Raw genomic sequence first — 23,694 nt, 5'->3', positions numbered from 1 at the left:
AATCTCCTGCCCAGGCCCTGAGTTCAAGTTTTAGCACTAGAACACACACACAAACATATCTCAAAAGGGCAAGCACCAAAACTGACTTACAGTAAATGGCAAAAGTAAACAAACCTGTAAAAGCGATTTTCAAGTCTCCGTCTGATGGTATTGAGGTCAGTTGGATATGCAACTACAGTACAATACAAGGGGTAGGCACTGAGATCCACTGGAACAGCAAAAGGGCTGGCAAAATCTATAAAATTGTCACACACACAATAAAAAAAAGTACTTATAGAGGACACCAAGACTTCATTCTAATGAACATTCATATTTAAACAAGGGAGAGCAAAATACATTTCTAAAACAATGTGAATCAATTATATAAATATTATTCTTTTGTTCAGATATAAGTATTTATAAATCATACAAGATACATTGGTTTAAACTAAGTAAAAAAAAAAAAAAAAAAAGAAGCAATGTGTTGAACTTCAGATTTCTAGGTCTTTCCTGCATAAATGCCAAATTCTCAAGTGATATATTTTAGGAAATATAACTACTTATTTGAGTAAAATACATTACTCACCCACTGTCTTTACCAAGCAAACCCCTCCAAAGTTAGGCTCAGAAAACAGCTTGAGAGCCAAAATAATTCAAGAAAAAAAAAAGACTTATATTCCTGCCTTCACTATTATCCTCCTGGAGTATTAAGAAAGGTTATTAGGCATTATTTTAGCCAGGCATATAAAATGTTAATATTAAACTAGAATCATTGTGTCTTTTGAAATAAATGTGAAGTTTACAGTGATAAGCTGTATTTCCTTTTGTAGAACTTAGAAATCGGCTGGTTTTCTTAGTTCCTTTAGATTCTCTTAATATATTTTAATGTTCACCGTACCCAGTGAAAGAAGATGGTTGATGCCCTGAATAACCCGTTCACACTCCTCATCTCTAGAATGAGCCCCCCACTCTCCTTCTTGGGGTTTGTATAGCAAAGCAGTTAGTTCTTCCTGGGACACAGGAACACCAGCACCAACTTCATCTGGAAAGGCAGCTAGATATTAAAAAAAAAAAAAAAGAAAGAAAACATTAGTTTCCAACATGATACTGTTGCTACTTTTCTTTTACAAGAATTAGGGATTTTTTTTTTTGGGGGGGGGGGGGGGGGGCGTCCGGTCATGGGGCCTGAACTCTGGGCCTGGGCACTGTTCCTCAGCTCTTCAGCTCAAGGCTAATGCTCTACCACTTGAACCACAGCACCACTTCTGGCTTTTTTCTTTTTGCTTATGTGGTACTGAGGAATCGAACTGAGGGCCTCATGCATTCAAGGCAAGTGCTCTACCACTGAGCCACCTTCCCAGCCCAGGATTTTTTTTTTGGTCGATTTTGGAGCTTGAACTCAGGGCTGGGCGTTTTCCCTGAGCCTCTTTAATAGCACTCTGCCACTTGAGCCACAGCTCCACTTCTGGTTTGAGTGGTTAATTGGGGATACTAGTCTCATGGGTACATTTCTGCCTGGGCTGGCTTTGAACCATGATCCTCAGATCTCAACCTTGTGAGTAGCTAGAGTTACAGGCGAGATTCATCAGTGCCTGGCTAGAACTGATTTTTAAAAGTGTATTATTGGGGGGACACATAAATACAGGCAGAAGAGTGAGCAAATGCAGTTATTATATTCAATGTACATTAGGTAAAAATTGAACTATATAGCTTGAGAATAGGGATGGGAGGAGGGAATAGGGGGAAAGATGGAAGAAGGGGTGGCACTGAGCCTGACTTAGGGAATTAAAACCTCTTTTTACCCCTACTTAATAATAAATTTTAAAGTAATTAAAAAAGCATATTACTTCCTTCTGGAATTGGTTCCATATCCCAGGGGCTCATCTTTTCTCTCTCATTATTGTCCCAGCTATTAAAAAAAAAACAAGATGATGTAAATCAAATGCATAAGTTTTTACTTTCATATATTAGCATAAGTTTATAACATTTTAGGCATAACATTTGAAAAGTACAACTATGCTCAAGCAATAATAAATCTCTAGGAAAAAATATGGTCTATCAATATGAAACTCAGTGAGTAGTGGGTCCACCGTTAGTGTCTTTTGTTGGTATTCCAAGCAAGCATATACCCAGTATTAATCCATGGTAAAGAATACAAAAATATCTTTTTAAAGTATCTTTCAGGTGAAGAGAGTTGGTATCATAGCACTTTCAAAATTTTATTATTCCTTTTTTTGTCTGTAATATGAAAACTTTATAAGGTACTCCTTACTAACATTTTACAAACCTTCATTCAATAAGAACCTTACACTTCTGGGATTACAAGAATAATTATTGCCAAGGAAAATAGTATCCTGAAAGAATCTAGTCACCCTGCGAGAATTCGTAACATTAAATGACTGCGTGATAATATTTAGTGCTCTGTTCTAGCACTAAAACTTACTTTAAATATTGTTACTTTTAATATTCTCCATGAAAAGTATCTTCAATTCTTATCTAAAAATAGAATTACTTAAGAGAAAATGCTGACAGTGATGTAGAAATTTCTTTAGTTCAATAGGTCAAAAGTTTTGTCATCAAATTCTGTTCAACATGTATTTTTTTTTCCTTGCAAGTACAGTTATTTTAAGACAAATAAATCAGAAAAAAAGTTGTATCTGGTAAAATTTATTTAAAGTCCATAACACTAAACTACTTTTATTTCAGGTAAATAAAACAAACAATGCAACTGTACTTACTGAACACTGTAACACTGGAAAGAACTATCAGGATACTCTGGTTGAAAAGGCTGCTGACTCTCCACAGTTCCAAACCACCAGGCATCATCTATTATACTTCGGAATCTATCACCTATAACGTTTTGAAAAATTCTTAAGAGGATACTTGAGAGTAACAACATTATTTCCTTCTAAGTTGAAAGTTCTCTTTAATGTAAAGCAACACTGTATCTAGCATTATCAGATATTTCAAATTGGGATTTCTAGGTGAATCAAACTTACATTTTAATCTTTAAGTGTGTTTAATGAGAAAGAAGAGCCTAAGGATTTTCCTGCCTAGGCTGGCTTAATACCACAATCCTCAGATCTCAACCTACTGAGTAGCTAGGATTATAAGCTTTAGCCACAGTCACAGGGATAGTATGAATGTTTAAAGTGCTCTGAATGTATATATGAAAATATCACAATGAAACCTCCTTAGGCTACTTCAAAAATTAAACTTTAATTTTCTGGAAGACAAAGAAATAAAAGAATAAAATACAATGCATCACCTAGAAGAAATAGACAACTAAAATATTGTTAGGCACCTATGGCTCATTTTCATGACCCTAGTTACTCAGGAGGCTAAGACCTGAGGGTTGTGGTTCAAAGCCAGTCCAAGCATAAAAGTCTATGAGATATTTATCTCCAATTAACCATCAAAATGCCAGAAAAGGATCTGAGGCTCAAGTGGTAGAATGCTATCCTTTGAGGGAAACAGCAAAGGGACAGTACCCATTCCCTGAGTTCAAGCCCTAGCACAAGACATACACAAAAAAGTAAATATTATTTACTTAGTATTTAGTATGTATCAGGTACCATTATAAGTGCTGTCTATAAATTGTTTCTACTAAAAATTTTTCAAGATAAAGCGCTAATAATTAACAGACTCAAGATTCCAAGTCAGGCCAAGGAGCAATCCACCCAAAATTACATATATACTACAGTTTCAAAAATATTATGTTTGTGCCAGACTTGGGGCTTGAACTAAGGGCCTTGACACTTTCCCTGAGATTTTGCTCAAGGTAGCACTCTACCACTTGAGCCACAGCTCTACTTCTGGCAGGCTGGCTTTGAATCATGATACTCAGATCTTAGTGTTTTGAGAAGCTAGGATTACAGATCTGAGCCACTGGCAACAAGCTATAAAAGCACTTTAAAAAAAAACATGTATATCTAACTAAATGTGTAAAGACAGGAATTTTAAAGCCTTTATAATTTAAATTATGATAACTGGGCTGGGAAGGTGACTCAGTGGTAGAGCACTTGCCTTGCATGCCTGAGGCCCTGGGTTTGATTCCTCAGCACCACATAAGCAAAAAGAAAAAAGCCACAAGTGGCACTGTGGCTCAAGTGATAAGAGTGTTAGCCTTGAGCTGAAGAATTGAGGGACAGCGCCCAGGCCCAGAGTATAGGCCCCACGACCAGACCCCCCCCCCAAAATGTGGAAAATATGATAACTGAACTATAAGCAATTCTTAAATTTTTTCCTTTATTGTTGTACTGATTTTTCAAGCAAGGTAAAGTATAGGAAAAAGAATGAGGTAGAAATGGAGAGAAACATAAAAGGAGGAAAAGGGAATGAAGAGAAAACCACAATTGGCCTAATGCATATTTAAGGGAGCCCAAATATGTAAAGAATTCAATTTTCTTATGTTTCCAACTTTCCATTTCTCATGTGTCCACAAGCCCATTACATTTTTGTGAATACCTGTTTCCTTTCATAGACATCTTCAGCAAATATATGTTGATATATAATCAGTAAACTATACAGTTCACATTTTACTTGTCCTCTACCTACTTCCTTGTAACAAACAATCCCCTTGTCTTAACAATCACTATTTTCTGTCTCTATATATAATATGACTCTTCTGGACATTTCCATATAAATGGGATTATACAATGTCAAAAAAAAACCTGAGTATGAGAGTATTCAAAGGGGCAGTAGATATTTGAGAATTTTCTTTAATTCAGATTTATATGTTAACAAAGTGGGTATTTGCAGATGGCTTGCAAATTACAATGACCCCTTCTTCTTATCCATGAGGATAGTCTCAGAGACTACCACAATAGATAGCACCCAATTCTATATAGTTATCACTCTGTATTTGTGGGGCAACTGGTTCACAAGTACCCTACAGATACCTGAATCTACAGATGCTCAAACCTATTATATAAAATGCTGTAATACTTTTTTTTTTTTTTTTTGTCAGTCACGGGCCTGAACTCTGGGCCGGGGCACTGTCCCTCAGCTCTTCAGCTCAAGGCTAGCGCTCGACCACTTGAGCTACAGCACCACTTCCGGCTTTTTCTGCTTATGTGGTGCTGAGGAATTGAACCCAGGGCTTCATGCATGCAAGGCAAGCACTCTACCACTGAGCCACCTTCCCAGCCCCCTAAAATGCTGTAATACTGTATATAATCTATGTACTTCCTCTGTATACTTTAAATCATTTCTCTATTATTTATAATAGCTAATAAAAGATAAATGTGAGGGCTGGGAAGGTGGCCCAGTGGTAGAGCACTTGCCTTGAATGCATGAGGCCCTGGGTTCAATTCCTCAGCACCACATAAGAAAAAAGAAAAAAGCCAGAAGTGGCACTGTGGCTCAAGTGGTAGAGCGCTAGCCTTGAGCTGAAGAGCTGAGGGACAGCACCCAGGCCCAGAGTTCAGGCCCCACGACTGGACCCCAAAAAAAGAAGAAAAAGAAAAGAAAAGAAAAGAAAAGATAAATACTTATAGATAAAAGATGTTCTGGCCAGGTACTGGTGGCTCACACCTGTAATCCTAACTACTGTTGAGGCCAAAATCTGAGGATCACAGTTTAAGGCTAATCCAGGCAGTAAAGTCCATGAGACTCCAATTAACCACCAAAATGCTGGAAGTTCAGCTATGGCTCAGGTTGTAGAGAGCTAGCTTGAGTGAAAAATCACAGGGAGAGTGCCCAGTCTCCGAGTTCAAGCCCCAGTACCAGCACCATACAAGTTAATAACGTGAATGTGCTCTCTTCAGCTCTTGTATCTCATGATATGAGATGATTCAGTATCAACATGATGAGATGAAGTTAGGTATATAATGTAAACAACACAACTCGAAGCTACTACATGAGGGTTATGTGAACACTGCAATACTCAGATGGTTCAGAGGAAGACAGTTAAGTGATTAACAGTTCCAATATGGATATGCTAAACCAAAGGGTAATTCGCATCCAGATGAGAGTAGGATGGTGTAAGATTTCTTATTCAAAATGAAGGGCAATTTAAAATATATAAATGACTTATTTTTAGAATAGTCCATTTTATATCTTTTGACTACAGGTGAACATAGGCAAACCGAATTACATAAAGAGAGACTGGGAATAAAGGGAGATCATTACGTATATTACACAGAGGGCATATTATCATTTAAATATAACCGAAAAAGAAACAGTAATTTTCCTAGATAGGCTAATAGATTAGACAAATTTTCTAGTTCACTGTTAATTTAGCTTAAATTCTGGTTAAAATGTTAGTCTACAATAGGTTTAATAGTTATTCATTGGCAAATCTATACTTACCAATCTGCCAGTTCCTTTCTTTGGCTTCATTATAAAACTGATGTAGTACAAGGAAATCAATGACATCTGGCATATCATGATATCTATACAGAAAACAAAGTTAGAATCAAAGTAGATATATATATATATTACATATATATTTATTATATATATATATTGGCAGTCAGGCTTGAACTCAGGGCCTGGGCATTGTCACTGAGCTCTTTTGTTGCTCAAGACTAGCACTGTACCACTTGAACCACATCTCCACTCAGGCTAGCTTTGAACTGAAATTCTTAGATCTCCGCTTCCCAAGTAGGTAGAATTATAGTCATGAGCCACTGGCTCCTGGCACATTAAAAGATTTTTAAAATATTAAATTCAAATTCAAGAACCATCATTACTATTCCTACTCTTGTTAACAGAAATTATAACAACTATAATTCAAGCATACTAGCATGAACTTTAGACTGAGATCTGAAGATGGTGGTTTGAAGCCACCCCAGGCAAGAAAGTTCAGGAGACTCTTATCAACCACCAGAAAACTGGAAAGAGGAGCTGTGGCTCAAGTGGTAGAATGCTAGCCTTGAGCTGAAGAGCTCAGAGAGAGTGTCCAAGCCCAATGACTGCCTCCGCTCCCCAAAACTACTCTATAAACATACAGAACAACAAATAGCTACTCACTTAATGGAAAAAGACTCTCCAGTCATTTTGCCAGAAATAGGGTCCAGAAATGCAAGCTTCAAACAGCATAGTGTAGGTGGTCCAACCTCATATTTGATACCTACAATCTTAACAAATTCTTGCTCCTGTTCATGAAAATACCAATAATTTATTTACAATATAATTACCTAACATTTACATGCTATGTCATTATTAAACAACTTCAGAGAATTCTGCATACTCACCAAATGCTAGGCACTACACTGAGCATTGAATGTAGTAAAAAACATTTATACCCTTCATACTTAATAGCAAATTGTATTTATGAAAGGGCTATAAACCAAATATAAGCAGAATTCTTCAGGGAAATTTTTCAAAATTCATGTTCCGAAACCCTATGTTTATAGAAACAATTTCTTAGGGGGCTGGGAAGATGGCTCAGTGGTAGAGTGCTTGCCTTGCATGCATGAGGCCCTGGGTTCGATTCCTCAGCACCACATAAGCAAAAAGAAAAAAGCTGGAAGTGGTGCTGTGGCTCAAGTGGTAGAGTGTTAGCCTTGAGCTGAAGAGCTGAGGAACAGCGCCCAGGCCCAGAGTTCAGGTCCCACAACCGGACCCCCCAAAAAAATTCTTAGGTCTCATGTATAGCTGAGCTATATAATCTAAAAAAATCTCCCCAAGATTAGTAGACTGTCTAGTTAAAATAAATCTCATTGCTAGCAGAAACACAGTAAGTAAGCATACAGGTATATACGTGCATGTATGGGTTTGATATAACAGTTCTGAATATCTACAGTGATAACAATCTTGCATATTAATTACTAAACACATTTAAGACTACTGATTCTCATAAGTATAGGGGACTTGATTAAAGTCATAAATTAGCATACAGCAAAGCTAGCATTGAAATTTCAGTCTTACTCCAAAGCCTAGGTTTACAGAATGCACATGCTGTCTCCTACAATTTGTGAGAGTCATGGTTAGGATTAGAAATAAGAAATTCTGTTTTACACATTCTCTTACTTCTAAAACTGAAATCAATTTTCACTTGATTCATAATAGTTGTCAGCCTTGTGGCTTGTGATACTTAAACTTGAATAGAAATGACAGTACATACATACCTATGTCTGTATGTCTATACAATTATGTATAAATGAATGAACATATTTATTTGAAAGACAGTCTCTCAAAATAAAACAGGCATATCTACTTTACTCAGTGTCATGTAGCTATGTAGTACAATGAAGATCACCAGTTTCTAAACTTCTTGTGGTTTATAACATTTGAGATATTCCAAAACTTGCAGAACCTTTAGGGTGTTTGTTGTACATATAGGTTGAATCTCCTGAATGTACAGAATTTCTGATAAATATTCATACTAGGGACCTAAATCTCAAAGAAATGTCGAATAGTCAAGGCAGTAAGACAGCACACACATTTCAAAAAATTATCATATGTAAGCTGTAAGAGTCTTTTTTACAAGGATACTTATGTATCAATTTACCTTGGACAAACAATCAGCAGTGAAATAGCCATGAAACTGAGAAAAGGCTCATTGATAAAGTAATAAACTGAAAGCTCTATGGTTACATAGCTTATGAATTTGGCAAACTTACCCTAAGATCCATTTTGTTCCAAGGCTGCTTTTGTAAATTAACACTGTATATTTTTGCTTTCCTTACAGCCCTCACATAAGCTTCATGTCCTTGCCTAAAATAAATAAGCTAAAACAGAAAACATAAGGCATTATTCAGTAGCATCCTATTTAACAACTCTATACATCCCAATACATATTCTCCAATATCCTCTTCTGTTTGCAGAAGACAATTAGTTCTGAAAATCTTTGTTCAATAAAGGTACTTGTCCCCATCAAATGATCTTCACTTAGGATTTATTTCTATGGAACCATGGGCTAAATACCACATCATATGAACTCAGAGAAATGGTTATAAGGAATGAAGAGGAGAATCTCTCAACAGATCTTAAGAGTATACTGAACCTTATTTTGAGTATACTGTTAAAATTAATTCAACTTTGTTTCTCTTATAGCTCTTAAAACAGGCAATAAACTAACAAATTATCATTTCTGATGTGATTAAAAATTTAGTTCTAAGTTTTGTAATATAGCATTAATCATGCCATATTTATTAAAAGAATCATGTAAACAAGTTTTGTTCAAAATCCCAATGCTTTTAAGAAACAAACAATAGAAGACTCACCTTGAATGAAAAAAGTTAATAAAATCTAAAGAAAATCAGCAATAGTACCTTTTCATAAAGCTATCTGACAGTTACAAGATATCTTTTATATCAGGTAATTACAAAAAATTGGTATAACTTTAATTGGTCTCAAAATTTTAGAACTTATTTGATAGGATCTTTTTTTTCTTTTATTCTGAGGATAATATTGCATACCCACTGTTAATCCTAAATTAAACTGGGCATTTAAACATTTGATCAATCAAAAACAAATGAGTACTTAATACTTGTCAAAGTATACAATAGCCAATTACTGCTCAAATATTATAATGTTGCTATAATTTCAATTAGAAAATTAATTTTAATTACACATAGAATTTTAATTACTTTCTTCTGTCTTATTATGAATATACACTCACATTTATTCAATCACAGACTCAGTAGGAAGGCCTTGGTACAAAAAGACATATTTCAACTAAATATCCTCTAGTATACTTCCTTTCCTGCTAAATACTTTTTAACAATATTAGAATTTGAATGACTACTCAAAATGATTCAATTCTGTTAAGTGGATATTCAGAAAACAATCAACTCAAAGTATTTATCTTTGTATTTATTAAATATGTACTGTATTTCAGACAATGTATCAGGCTATACAAATGATTCAAAAAATTAATAAGGTTTAGTCACCAACCTTAAGAAATACACAATGGAATAGAGGAGCAAAGACTATATTAAAGGACAGTATTAATGTCCTAAGGCTAATTAACAAGTTCATCTTAAAGAGTAACAATTACCTCATCTCCCATCTGTGGAACAAATGGAGAACGACGTGGTATGGTATCCAAGATCCACTGTGGGGCAAACCATTCTTCATTGGGCTCCCCTGCCATAGAAACTAAACCTCCTTTCTAAAACATAAAGACATTTAAATTTTACAGCATTTATATAAGTATAGTTCATAAATACTTAAACAAGAATTATATGAAAAATAAGAATTGTATGAAACATGATATGAAAAATACCAGGTTACTAAAAACCTAAAACATATAAGTTTTAATCATTTTCTTTTAAGAATTAGGTAAATAACTTTCTTTTTAATTGTGCTAGTCCTGGAGAAGCTTAAAGTCAGGGTCTGTGCACTGTCCATTATTTATTTATTTTTGGTCGGTTGTGGGGCCTGAACTCTAGGCCTGGGCACTGTCCCTCAGCTCTTTAGCTAAAGACTAGCTTACCACTTGAGCCACAGTGCCACTTCCGGCTTTTTCTGCTTATGTGGTGCTGAGGAATGGAACCCAGGGCCTCATGTATGGAAGGCAAGCACTCTACCACTGAACCAACTTCCCAGCCCTGTACATTTTTTTTTGCTTAAGTCTAGAGCTCTACTACTTGTGCCACAGCTCCACTTCTGACATTTTTGGTGGTTAATTAGAGGTAAGAGTCTTAGGGACATTCTTGCTAGGGGTAGCTTCAAACAGCGATCCTTCAATCTCAGCCTCTTCTGTAGTTAGGACTACAGACATGAGCCACCACCTCCCAGCTTATTTATAACTTTTGTACTTTTGCACCTATAAAAAGCAAATAATGCTGGGCACTGGTGGTTCATGCCTGTAATCCTAGCTACTCAAGAGGCTGAGACCTGAGGACTGTGGTTCAACTCCCAGGCAGGAAAGTCTATGAGACTCTTATCTCCAATAAATTACTTAAGAAGAGGCCAGAAATAGAGCTGTAGCTCAAGTGGTAGAACTCTAGCCTTGAGTACAAGTAGGCTCAGGGACAGCATTCAGGTCCTGAGTTCAAGCCACAGAACAGAAAATAAAATGAGAGAAAATTGCTCAATTTTCCCCAAAAGACAGTAACTTCACAATACAGATCATCTATAGATAACAATTCATTAGCTCTTCACTTTTTTATGTGGTACTGGGGATTGAACTGAGGACCTTATGCATGTCAGGCAAGTGTTCTATTACTTAAGCTATTTTCCCAGCATTTTCCTGCCTATTGTCCACGGTAAACTTGAAAGTGCAATCGTCCTACATGTGACTCCTATATAGGTAAAATTACAGATGTGTGCCACCATATCTACCATTTGCTCAAGTTGATCTTAAACTATGATCTTCCCAATCTATATATCCCAAGTAGCTAAGCTTTAAAAGATTTAAACTGGGGCTGGGAAGGTGGCTCAGTGAGAGAGCTTGCCTTGCATGCCTGAGGCCCTGGTTTCAATTCCTCAGCACCACATAAGCAAAAAAAGTTGGAAGTGGCACTGTGGCTCAAGAAGTAGAGCGCTAGCCTTGAGCTGAAGAGCTGAGGGACAGCATCCAGGCCCAAAGTTCAGGCCTGACGACTGGACCCAAAAAAAAAAAAAAAAAAGATTTAAACTATTTTACTTGCTTGGTTGCTCTGATAAAATATTTTTAAAGGAAAGTTAAATATTACTACAAATATTCATGCATAAAAAGTAAAAACAGACAAAAAATAAAAGCAAAATTAAAACAACCCATTTATGTACAAACCTTCTTTCGGGTCTGTTTAGGTTTCTTTTGCTTTTCTTCTATTGACTTCATATTTTCTTCCTCTGAACTGCTGCATATTTTCCGTGTTGCCTGTCTCGTTTGTCTTTTTGGTGGCTGCAAATTTATTCCAGCATCTGCTGTCCAATCAGAATATTCACTTGATGAATCACTGTAAATAAATGAAAATTCTGAATTAAGTACAGAAAAATATTTTGTAAGCAAAAGACACTTTGTTTTTAAATCGCATTGTAAATGACATGAAAGAAAAAATTTACAAATATCAATATAGAATTTTGACAATATGTAACAAATGAAATGCTTCTCACATAAAGCATAATATTTACTTTGCTATAATAGGATTTGAAATTCCTATCTGGATCACAAAAATCTTCAAAATTAACATGAACCTTAGAAATGGGTTGCTTTAAAACACATATAAATGCAGAAAAGGCCTTTGACAAAATTCAACATTCATTCATGCTAAAAGCTCTGGAGAAAATAGGAATAGAAGGAACATTTCTAAAAACAATAAAAGCCATTTATGACAGACCAATAGCCAATATTATACTTAATGGGGAAAAGCTACAACCAATTCTCCGAAAATCAGGAACAAGGCAAGGATGCCCACTGTCTCCACTTCTCTTCAATATAGTCCTAGAACACTTAGCCAGGGCAATAAGGCAAGAAAAAGACATTAAAGGGATCCGCATAGGGAAAGAAGAAGTTAAACTATCCCTTTTTGCAGACGACATGATACTATACCTCCACAATCTCAAAAACTCCATCCCCAAACTCTTAGAAATCATAAATCACTTCAGCAAAATAGCAGGATACAAAATAAACCCACAAAAATCAGTTGCCTTCCTATACACTGATAATGTACAGGAAGAGAGGGAAATAAAGGGAGCAACCCCATTCACAATAACCTCCCAAAAAATAAAATATTTAGGAATTAACCTAACCAAAGATGTAAAAGAACTATTTAATGAGAACTATAAAAAGGTAAGAAAGAAATTGCAGAAGACACTAGGAAATGGAAAGACCTCCCATGCTCCTGGATAGGCCGACTTAATATAGTAAAGATGGTAATACTTCCAAAACTAATATACAAATTCAATGCAATTCCTATTAAAATCCCAATGACGTACATCACTGAAATATAGAAAACAGTCCAAAAATTCATATGGAACAACAAAAGACCTAGAATAGCCAAAACAATTCTAGGGGATAAAGACAATATGGGAGGGCTATCCATGCCGAACTTCAAACTCTACTACAGAGCTATAATAACAAAGACAGCATGGTACTGGCACAAAAACAGACCCGAAGACCAATGGAACAGAATAGAAGATCCAGAAATAAATCCACAGGCCTACAGCCAGCTGATATTCGACAAAGGAGCCAAAGACATACAATGGAAGAAACACAGCCTCTTCAACCGCTGGTGCTGGGAAAACTGGGCAGCCACATGCAGAAAACTAAAAGTGGACCCCAGCCTATCACCATGCACCAACATCAACTCAAAATGGATTAAAGACCTTAACATTAAACCTGAATCTCTGAAACTACTGCAGGACAGAGTAGGAGAGACACTTGAACTAATAGGCACAGGAAGGAACTTCCTGAACAGAGTCCCAGGGTCATAACAAGTTGGAGAGAGACTCGACAAATGGGACTACCGTAAAATAAAAAGCTTCTGCACATATTGCAGCACTGTTTGCAATAGCTAGGATATGGAAACAACCTAGATGCCCCACCACAGATGAATGGATCCAAAAATTGTGGTATCTATACACAATGGAATATTATGCAGCCATTAGAAATGACAAAATAATGGCATTTGCAGGGAAATGGATGGAGCTAGAAGGAATCATGTTGAGCGAGGTAAGCCAAGAACGAAGAGACAAACAGTACATGGTCTCCCTGATAAGTGGATGATAAATCCAAAATGTTAGGTGATATGACAAAATTAACAGGACTTAAGAAACAAAGAACTCCCACTCATCTGGTTGAACCACTACCAAATATCCCCATGCTGCTGATCACATATATGGTATATAACATGTGAGCACCGTTATATATTACAGACTGTGATAGACAATTTGCTCCAGGAAAGTTAGAATGAACTTGTGACTTTAAACGAGCATCATTATTCCACAATACTGTGAATTACCAGAAATTAAGTAATCACTTAATCACAATCAAAAAAAAAAAAAAAAAAAGAACCTTGGGGAAGGGAGGGAGGGAGGGGATGGTAGGGGGAAAACAATGGAGGGGGTAACAATGCTCAAGAGGAAGTGTACTCATTACCTCACTCATGTAACTGTAACCCTCTGTATAGTATCTTTACAATAAAAAAATTAAAAAAAAAGAAATTTCACAATAAATGCTTTTACAAGAATAATTAAAAAAGCTTCTGCACAGATAAAGCTATCGCAACCAAGCTAGAAAGACAACCAACTAATTGGGAAAAAATATTTACCAGCAATATATCAGACAAGGGGTTAACATCCTGTATATACAGGGAACTCAAGAAACTAATCCCTCCCAAACCTAACAAACCAATTACTAAATGGGCAAGGGAACTAAAGAGGGGCTTCTCAAATGAAGAAATAAAAATGGCAAAGAAACACATGAGAAAATGTTCATCATCCCTGGTGGTGAAGGAAATGCAAATAAAGACAACCCTGAGATACCACCTTACCCCAGTCAGAATGTCCCACATCCACAAATCAGCCAACGACAAATGCTGGAGGGGATGTGGAGAACGAGGAACCCTATTACACTGCTGGTGGGAATGTAAACTTATACAACCACTTTGGAAAGCAGTCTGGAGGGTCCTTAGAAAGCTAAAGATTGACCTCCCTTACGACCCAGTCATACCACTTCTAGGCATCTACCCTGAACAACAGGAACCAATATACAAGGACACATGCACCTCCATGTTTATTGCAGCACTGTTCGCAATAGCTAGGATATGGAAACAACCTAGATGCCCCACCACAGATGAATGGATCCAAAAATTGTGGTATCTATACACAATGGAATATTATGCAGCCATTAGAAATGACAAAATAATGGCATTTGCAGGGAAATGGATGGAGCTAGAAGGAATCATGTTGAGCGAGGTAAGCCAAGAACGAAGAGACAAACAGTACATGGTCTCCCTGATAAGTGGATGCTAAATACAAAATGTTAGGTGATATGACAAAATTAACAGGACTTAAGAAACAAGGAACTCCCACTCATCTGGTTGAACCACTACCAAATATCCCCATGCTGCTGATCACATATATGGTATATAACATGTGAGCACCGTTATATATTACAGACTGTGATAGACAATTTGCTCCAGGAAAGTTAGAATGAACTTGTGACTTTAAACGAGCATCATTATTCCACAATACTGTGAATTTCCGGAAATTATGTAATCACTTAATCACAATCAAAAAAAAAAAAAAAGAACCTTGGGGAAGGGAGGGAGGGAGGGGATGGTAGGGGGAAAACAATGGAGGGGGTAACAATGTTCAAGAGGAAGTGTACTCATTACCTCACTCATGTAACTGTAACCCTCTGTATAGTATCTTTACAATAAAAAAATTTTTTAAAAAAAGAATTTTTTGGTTAAATGGTAATAAAATATAGGCATTTAAGAAAAAAATAAAACACATATAAGCCAAGCACTGGTGGCTCACACCTGTTATCCTAACTATTCAAGAGGCTGAGATTTGAGGATCACAGTTCAAAATCAGCCCAGGCATGAAAGTCTGTGACTCTTAGCTCCAATTAACCACCAGAAAACCGGAAGTGAAGTGCGGCTCGAGTGGTAGAATTTGAGCCTTGAGCTGAGGGACAGTCCAAGGCCCAGAGTTCAAGCCGCACGAACGGGGGAGGGAGGGGGGACACATAAAAAAGGCTGGAGGTCTGGGTCAAGAGGAAAAGCTTACTTAATTCCACTTTTTTGGGGTCAGTTCTGGGCTTGAACTCTGGGCCTGGGCACTGTCCCTCAGCTCTTCAGCTCAAGGCTAGCGCTCTACCACTTGAGGCACAGCTCCATGTCCGGTTTTTTGGTGGTTAATTGGAGATAAGAGTCTCATAGACTTTCTGCCAGGGCTGGCTTTGAACCTTGATCCTCAGATCTCAGCCTTGTGAAAAGCTCAGACTACAGGCATGAGCAACCAGTAACCCAGGCACTGTTGAGTAATTTTGATCAAAACAAAATTATTAAAGCTACCTGGAAGAACTTTCACTTTGCCACTCCATAACAGGATCCTCTATAGAAGCATCACTGGTACCAACAGTTTCATCTTCCTATAGCAAAAAGACAGCAACAGAGTTACACCATTACATTAGCTAGTATAACATTTTCCATTCTGCAAAAAAGTTCTAGTAAACATGCACATATTATTCTGCATGTATTTTCAACTTTCAAGTGTATTTCAATTTTCCAGTATTCTTTTTTTTGTCCATTATGAGGCTTCAACTCTGGGCCTGGGCCTTGTCCCTGAGGTCTTCAGCTCAAGGCAAGCACTCTACCACTTGAGCCACAGCCCACTTCCAGCTTTTTCTGTTTATGTGGTAGCGAGGGTTTCATGCATATGAGGCAAGCATTCTATTGCTAAGCCACATTCCCAGCCCCAGTATCCTATTCTTATTAGTATATCTTTTTAACACTACAAAAAGAATCTTTAAGTGCAAATGCTCCCTTTTTGTTGGTAGTGGGGCTTGAACTCAGGGCCTGCGCATGTCACTGAGCTCTTTTGCTCAAGGCTAGTGCTCTACCACTTTGAGCCACAGCACCACTTCCAGATTTTGAGTGGTTAATTGGAGATTAGTCCCATGGAGATTTTTCTGTGCAGGCTGGCTTGAACTGCATTCCACAGATGTCAGCCTCCTGAGTAGCTAGGATTACAGGTGTGGGCTACCTGCACCAGGCCAAGTATTCTCTTATATGCCAAGAATATTGTTTTAAAAATACTGTGGGGGAGCTTTCTTTAAACTATTCTGTGAAGGGAAAGGGGAGATATCATTAAAAAGAACTGTTTAAGGACCGTAGTTGGGCTGCTGTGGCTCATACCTATAATCCAAGCTACTATGGAGGTTGAGATCTGAAGACCAAGTTCAAAGCAAGTCAGAGCAGGAGTCTGTGAGACTGTTATCTCCAATTAACCACCAAAAGGTTGGAAGTGGAGGTGTGGTGCAATGGTAGAATACGAGACGAGTGAAAACACTAAGGTGCAGCACACAAGCACCAAGTTCAAGCCCCAGTACTGGCAGCAATAACAACAACAAAAATCACCTCACACCAAGAAATACTGTGAATGGTAGAATGAGAGTACCATATTATTGTCAATTAATACTTAAATGTTATGCTGTTTCAGAGTCAAATAGATTTGGAACTATTTAACTAACTCATTAGCATTTTTATATTCTTTTTCTCCATTTCTAGAAGATTCCCTCTTGCTATTTTTTCTCAGTTTGCTGGCATATGAAATACCCTTGACAAGGTTACAAATCAGATATCTAAAAGAATTTAATATGAAAACAATTGTCTACTAAGTGGTTACTAGTGAATAAAAATATTAAATAGCTTTCAATTAAAGTAAACCTTAAAAGTAATCCAAGATGGAAATAAAAATTACATTAAATAAAAGGAGATAGGTCTTACCTCTGAGGAGCTGTCTGAAACTTCCTGCACACCTGAATTTTGGCATGATGCTTGTGAATTATGCTCTATGTTAGACCGTGTTTGATAAGTATGCTGACGCTTGCGTTGTGTCCTTCGTAAAGATCGCCCACAACTTGGCTGGTAATCATTCTGAAAATAGAAGGAAATAGATTTTGAAAATTAAAACTTTAATGAGCCTACAAAATCTCAATACAGATCACACAAATCAGAAAGGGCAGCAGCACAGACTATAAACTGTCAGTAATAAAACTAATTCAGATTTATACCCATTTGTAAAACTCACATTCTAATATATTCTTTAGTTCCATGAAAATCCAAGAAAATTTGATATTGTTAATATATAATTACACCTACTTATACTTTTGTTTACTGCAAATTAGCATTTTTAAATTTCTTAATAGTTGTTAAAGATCTTTAGAATCAATTTAACTCAATCTCTCATGCAGAAAAATGTCAAGAGAAAGTTGTTAAAAATAAACGTAAAAGCCAGGCACTGGTGGCTCATACCTATAATCCTAGCTATTTAGGAGGTTGAGATCTGAAGATCATAGTTGAAATCCAGCTTGGGGAAAGAAAGTCTATGAGAATCTTATCGCCAACTAATAACCAGAGAAGTGGAGCTGTAGCTCAAAGTGGTAGAGGGCTAGCCTTGAGCAAAATGACCTCAGGGACAGTGCCCAGGCTCTGAGTTCAAGCCTCATGACAGACAAAATGAAAATAAAAATAAATTTTAAGGCTACTAATGCAAGAAGAAAGACTCTCATCTTGTTGAAGCTTACTCTTACTAATGGTAGATAATGGAAGAGAAAATAAAACAGTAACAATGAGTAATTTTGTTAGCTCATGCCTGTAATCCTATGCACTTAGAAGGGTGAGATCTAAGGACTACAGTTCAAAGCTAGCCCAGGCAGGAAAGTCTGTGAGACTCTTATTTCCAATAAACTGCTCAGAAAATGCTGGAAGGAGTACTGTGGCTCAAGTGATGGCGCACTAACCTTGAGCACAAAAAAGCTCAGGAACAGCACTAAAGCCCAGCCCAAGGACTACCAAAAATAATAATAATTTTGGAATATCAATTCAATATACAGGTAAAATGGCGGTGTTGAAATTTGAATTCAGGGACTTACATTTACTTGACAGGAGCTTTTCCATTTGAGCCACGGCTCTAGTTCATAAATAATTAATTTTTAACAATTAAAAATTAAAGTTTAAACTACTTTATGGGAACATTTATAAATATGAAACACTACTGATACACCCTATGGAAAATTTGTAAGTCTAATGTTACTAAGAAAAACAAATATACTGACTTATAACTGTAATTCCTCTGTATATCACCTTTACCTTTTTTAAAAAAGAAATGTAATATTCCATAATAAAAAGAAAAAAAAAGTATAAAAATCTTCTTAATTTGCAACTATCTTCAATCAGCAGAGTCAAAGTCTTTAAAAAAATTAATCACATTGACAAAGATCAAATAAGCTAACAAAACCACAGAAAAATTTAAAATATCTATCAAAATCACCTAAGAATACATGAAGATAATTACCTAAATTTCTATTTATCAATAATGAAAGAACTTAAGTCAGTGCTCATTCTTAGATTTAACAAAAACAAAAGATCCTAGACTGTCTATGTAGCCAACAACACTCACAGAAGGGTTAGAACTGAGATACAAATTTGTGCATTCATCTGCCCATCTGTTAAACCTCAGAATACTAATAAGCTTATCATGTACCTAATGGAATCAAGGCATCCTACTCCTTGCTTACCTATTTGTGTTGAGAAAATAAAAATAAACCCAGTACCAGTTGGGCACTGGTGCTATTCAGGTACCTAGCTACTCAGGAGGCGGGGATCTAAGAATCAAATTTCAAATCAGCCAGGGCAAAAGAAAGTCTGTTAAACTGTTATCTCCAATTCACCATTCAATGGCTGGAAGTAGAGCTGTAGCTCAAGTGGTTAAGAGTGCCAACCTTGAACAGAAAAGGTAACGGATAGCAACCGGCGCTTAATGAGCATAAACCCAGGGTTAAAAAAATTTAAATAAAAAAGTCCATCTCAGCTACAAGAGCTTTTAAATTTCAGTACAAACAAACAAACCCAGTATTCCTAACATATAGATTAGATTTTACTTTTAAATAGATAGACCAGGAATGAGTCTAGGGAAAGCAAGTATTGAAGTATATTTGTGGGTTTAGACATAAAGATTTCTATTCTAAATAATCAACTCTATCTCAACAAAAAAACAAGCCATCAATTAGTGCAACTATACTCCAATAACATTTAAAAGAAATAGGAAGCAGAGGAGATTTGGTTCATGGCTATCGCTGGCCAGCCTCTTGCCTAGGGTATCTGATTTTTTACCTTGTGATCAGATGATGTTTTACGGTAGTACTTTAATTACATGAAAAGATAATTTAACATAAATATCCTATGCTTACAACAGCCACATGTCCTAGTTTATTTTGTACCATTTTCACTTCATAGAACTATATTTTTTATTAATAGTACTGAGATATATATGTATCAATTTTGAGTTAATAGGTTTTTTGTAAATGGACAACTATCACAAAAGTCTCTTTTATTGGCAGTACTGGTAATAGACTCCATCTCACAATGCTATGCAATTGCTCTAGCACTTGAACCACATGTCCGGCAGCTTTCTGCCTTGGTTATTTTCAAAGGAGGGCCGTGTTTTATGCCCAGGCCAGCCTAGGCTGTAATCTTCCTTCTGGTGATTTCTGTGTTGCTGGGAGAAAGGTGCTTGCTTTACATAGAGCCCAGCCATTTGTTGGAATCTCTCAAACTTCTTTTTGCTTGGGATAGGTCTGAAACTGAGATTCCTTGATTTTGCTTTCCTAAGTACAACAATGTCTTACTACCTAATTTCTACCTTTTATAAAATACCTGCTCTCTGTAAAATATGCAGATGCTATGTAATAAAGTACTTTAAAAGTAAACTTACTCTTTGGATAGTATAAGATGGCTTTTTCTTCTTTTCTACTGTATAAAGGCCGACTTCTATGTCACCTTTTGCAGTTCGACATTCTTCCTGCACCCTAATAACAAATTATAAAATTTAAAATTTGTCACTTTAACATTTTAGTTGCTTACCTCAGTGACCTCAAATACATTCATAAAGTTACACAATCATTTCTACTATGTCCAAAACTTTTTAGTACTGCAATGAAAAATCATATAACTAGAAACAATAACTTCTCTTTCCCCTTCCTCTAGCCTTTACTATGTGCTTGCCTCATTTAGGTATTTTATTTTGTGCTTTCATACATTTTTCTCTGCATCTGGCTTCTGTCACTTAGCATGATGCTTTCAAAGCTTACAGATGCTACAGAAGATACCAGAATTATGGTTCTATAATATATAATTGTATGGATATACCAGATTTGTATATATTTGGATATACCACTCATTTAACTGATAAGATGCTTGATTCATGCTCACCATTTGGTTACTACGAATAATTTTGCAATGAACATTATTATAAAATTATTCATAGCCCTTGCTTTAATTCAAAGTCTTTAAGTAAAAAATCATTTTAAATTGCTATACTGTTATGAATTAATAAGTGAGCTATGTCTTCTTTTTTTGCCAGTTTGGGGTAAACTCAGGTCTTGGGTGCTGTCCCTGAGCCTCTTTGAGTTCAAGGTTAGTGCTCTACCACTTTGAGCCACAGGGGCACTTGTGGCTTTTTCTGAGTGGTTTATTGGAAAAAGGAGTTTCATGGGCTTTCCTGTCCCAGCTGGCTTCAAACTGCAATCTCAAAGCATAGCCTCCTGAGTAGTTAGGATTACAAGTGTGGGCCAGTGACTCCCAGTTTTACGTCTCCTTAATTATTTTTTTTTGCCAGCCCCAGGGCTGGGGGCATTATCCCTGAGCTTCTTTTGCTCAAGGTAAGCACTCTGCCACTTGAGACACAGTGCCACTTCCAGGTTTTTCTATTTATGTGGTACTGAGAAATTGAACCCAGGGCTTTGTGCATGCTAGGCAAGCACTCTACCACTAAGCCACATTCCCAGCCAACTGTCGTTTTCTAATTGTGCCAAAAACCAGAAAGAGGAGTGAAACTGAATGCAGCCCGATGAGCTAAAAGGATTGTTTAGGAAGCTGCATGATCACAAACAATTTTACACTTTCTCTGTTAATGGTCCTTCCCTTCAAGAAATTCCCAGTTATGGGCTGGGAAGTGGTAGAGTGCTTGCCTTGCAAGCCAGAGGCCCTGGGTTCGATTCCTCAGCACCACATAATTAAAAATCAAAAAGCCGGAAGTGGCTCAAGTGGTAGAGCACTAGCCTTGAGCTGAAGAGCTGAGGGACAACGCCCAGGCCCAGAGTTCAGGCCTCACGACCGGACCCCCCCCCAAAAAAAATGAAATTCCCAGTTATTATTGCTGATTTCACACAAATATTATAGAAAATACTAGTATTTACAAATAGGAATAGAAATTCTAGGGGCTAGGAATGTGTCTTAGTGGTAGAGTGCTTGCCTAGCACGCATGAAGCCCTGGGCCCAATTTCTTAGTATGATATAAACAGAAAAAGGTGGAAGGGATGATATGGATCAAGTGGTAGAATGCTAGCCTTTAGCAAAAGAAGCTCAGTGACAGTGCCTAGGCCCTAAGTTCAAGCCCCAGGACTGGCCAAAAAAAAAAAAAAGAAATTGTAGGTTTAACATTCAGCCTAATGAAATCCCCATGCAATGAAGCCTATTTAAATGACATTTCTAAACATAACCTAATCATTAGACTATACTACACTGAACTCCCATACTTCTTCAGTATCTAGTTGATTATTTTTCCCTTAAAACCATTGAGTAAACATCCATACACCACTCACAAATTTAATCACAAATGATCATTTATGAGTTCTTACTTAATAATACTTGTACTCTTATAGGTTTATCCAGATAAAGAAATAGAACAGAAATTACACTTTGCATTTTTCAGTATTCCCCAAAGCATTTGACACAAAGTTGAGAAAATTGAAGATAATATTTATTATGGAATGAGCTAGAATAACATATAAAAAGTAAAGTATGACTCAATTAAGCTAGTAGGCTAACAATATAAGTCATTACCAACAAATAAAGCTTTAAGCTTGTGTATGAATGTTACCTTATTGACTCACCTACTAACCCCACTATTTAGTTCATTTACCACCACTCTTCTGCTCCAGGCCATCAGATCTCGTTCAGTGGCCATCTGGCTCCGAGGAGCATTGTTGTGCATCTGCCGAACACCTTCAATTTGACCACTACGTCGAAGTCCAATATTTGGGGAAGAAGGTATATCCATATTTGGACTTCTCAAAGCTAAAACAAAAGGAAAATTACAAATTTGTGTGCAAACAACTCTGTAGGTCAGAGTTCTAAATCAAACTTTAAAGCTGAAATGTTTTTCTGCAGTGTTACAAATAAAACTGAAACTGAAGAAATGCTGAAAGTTTCTATCAATTCTTTTAATTTCTTTTCTTTTTTCTTTTTTTGGTCGGTAGCGGGGCCTGAACTCTGGGCCTCGGCACTGTCCTTCACCTCTTCAGCTCAAGCCTAGTGTTCTACCACTTGAACCAAAGCGTCACTTCTGGCTTTTTCTGCATATGTGGTGCTGAGGAACTGAACCCAGGGCCTCCTCATGCATGCAAGGCAAGCACTCTACCACTGAGCCACCTTCCCAGCCCATTTTAATTTTCTTTAAAGCACCTTCACAATGGATTCAGTTTTGAATACACAAATTCAGGACTCAAATATGAATTGGGAAATTCATAAATGCCTATAAGTAGTAGTTGAGAAAGCTTTTTTAATCTAAATTTTTGCTTACTCTGTTAAATGTTTGAGTAAGCCTGGAGTGTTGGTGTAGACCTTTAATATCTGTATTAGGGAGGTAGAAACAGGATGATTGAGTTCAAGATAACCTAAGCTAAATATTGACATAGCATGAGCCTATCTAAAAAAATTCAGTATAAGGCTTTAATAAAATTTCAAAAATAAAAAGTATAAAACCAAGGAGCTGAGAAGATCACAGTCATAGATTTGTGGTCCCCTGAGCAACACTGTTGTGATTTTGTCCCACTGTGAACATTTCTTTAGTAGTTTCTCAAAAAATGCCTCAGTTTGGTCTTAAATAGAAATCAATGGACAAGACATACCAAAAGTATACCATCAAAATTTTATTTAAGGGGCTGGGAAGGTGACTCAGTGGTGGAGTGCTTGCCTTGCATACATGAGGCTCTGGGTTCCATTCCTGAGCACCACATAAACAGAAAAGGTCGGAAGTGGCGCTGTGACTCAAGTGGTAGAGCACTAGCTTTGAGCTGAAGAGCTGAGGGACAGAATCTAGGCG

At 36.8% G+C, this 23,694-nt stretch overlaps 1 protein-coding gene across 1 annotated transcript in view; it reads right to left on the bottom strand.

Moving 5' to 3' along the window:
- Brwd3 (bromodomain and WD repeat domain containing 3) overlaps positions 1–23,694 on the bottom strand; it is a 116,333-nt gene that overhangs the window by 15,193 nt on the left and 77,446 nt on the right. The window contains exons 19-31 of the mRNA XM_070040131.1: positions 22,484–22,667; positions 20,305–20,398; positions 17,316–17,465; positions 15,882–15,958; positions 11,648–11,816; positions 9,929–10,042; positions 8,550–8,657; positions 6,955–7,079; positions 6,292–6,374; positions 2,718–2,829; positions 1,827–1,888; positions 878–1,033; positions 115–235 (exon numbers count right to left, since the gene is read on the bottom strand). Coding sequence (XP_069896232.1) covers positions 115–235; positions 878–1,033; positions 1,827–1,888; positions 2,718–2,829; positions 6,292–6,374; positions 6,955–7,079; positions 8,550–8,657; positions 9,929–10,042; positions 11,648–11,816; positions 15,882–15,958; positions 17,316–17,465; positions 20,305–20,398; positions 22,484–22,667 — 1,555 coding nt within the window. The remainder of the gene's footprint in view (positions 1–114; positions 236–877; positions 1,034–1,826; positions 1,889–2,717; positions 2,830–6,291; positions 6,375–6,954; positions 7,080–8,549; positions 8,658–9,928; positions 10,043–11,647; positions 11,817–15,881; positions 15,959–17,315; positions 17,466–20,304; positions 20,399–22,483; positions 22,668–23,694) is intronic.

The sequence above is a fragment of the Dipodomys merriami genome, unplaced genomic scaffold (assembly GCF_024711535.1).
Source record: "Dipodomys merriami isolate MVZ:Mamm:240054 unplaced genomic scaffold, mDipMer1.0.p SCAF_3, whole genome shotgun sequence".
Lineage (NCBI taxonomy): Eukaryota > Metazoa > Chordata > Mammalia > Rodentia > Heteromyidae > Dipodomys > Dipodomys merriami.
This window is presented reverse-complemented; position numbering and strand designations above follow the sequence as displayed.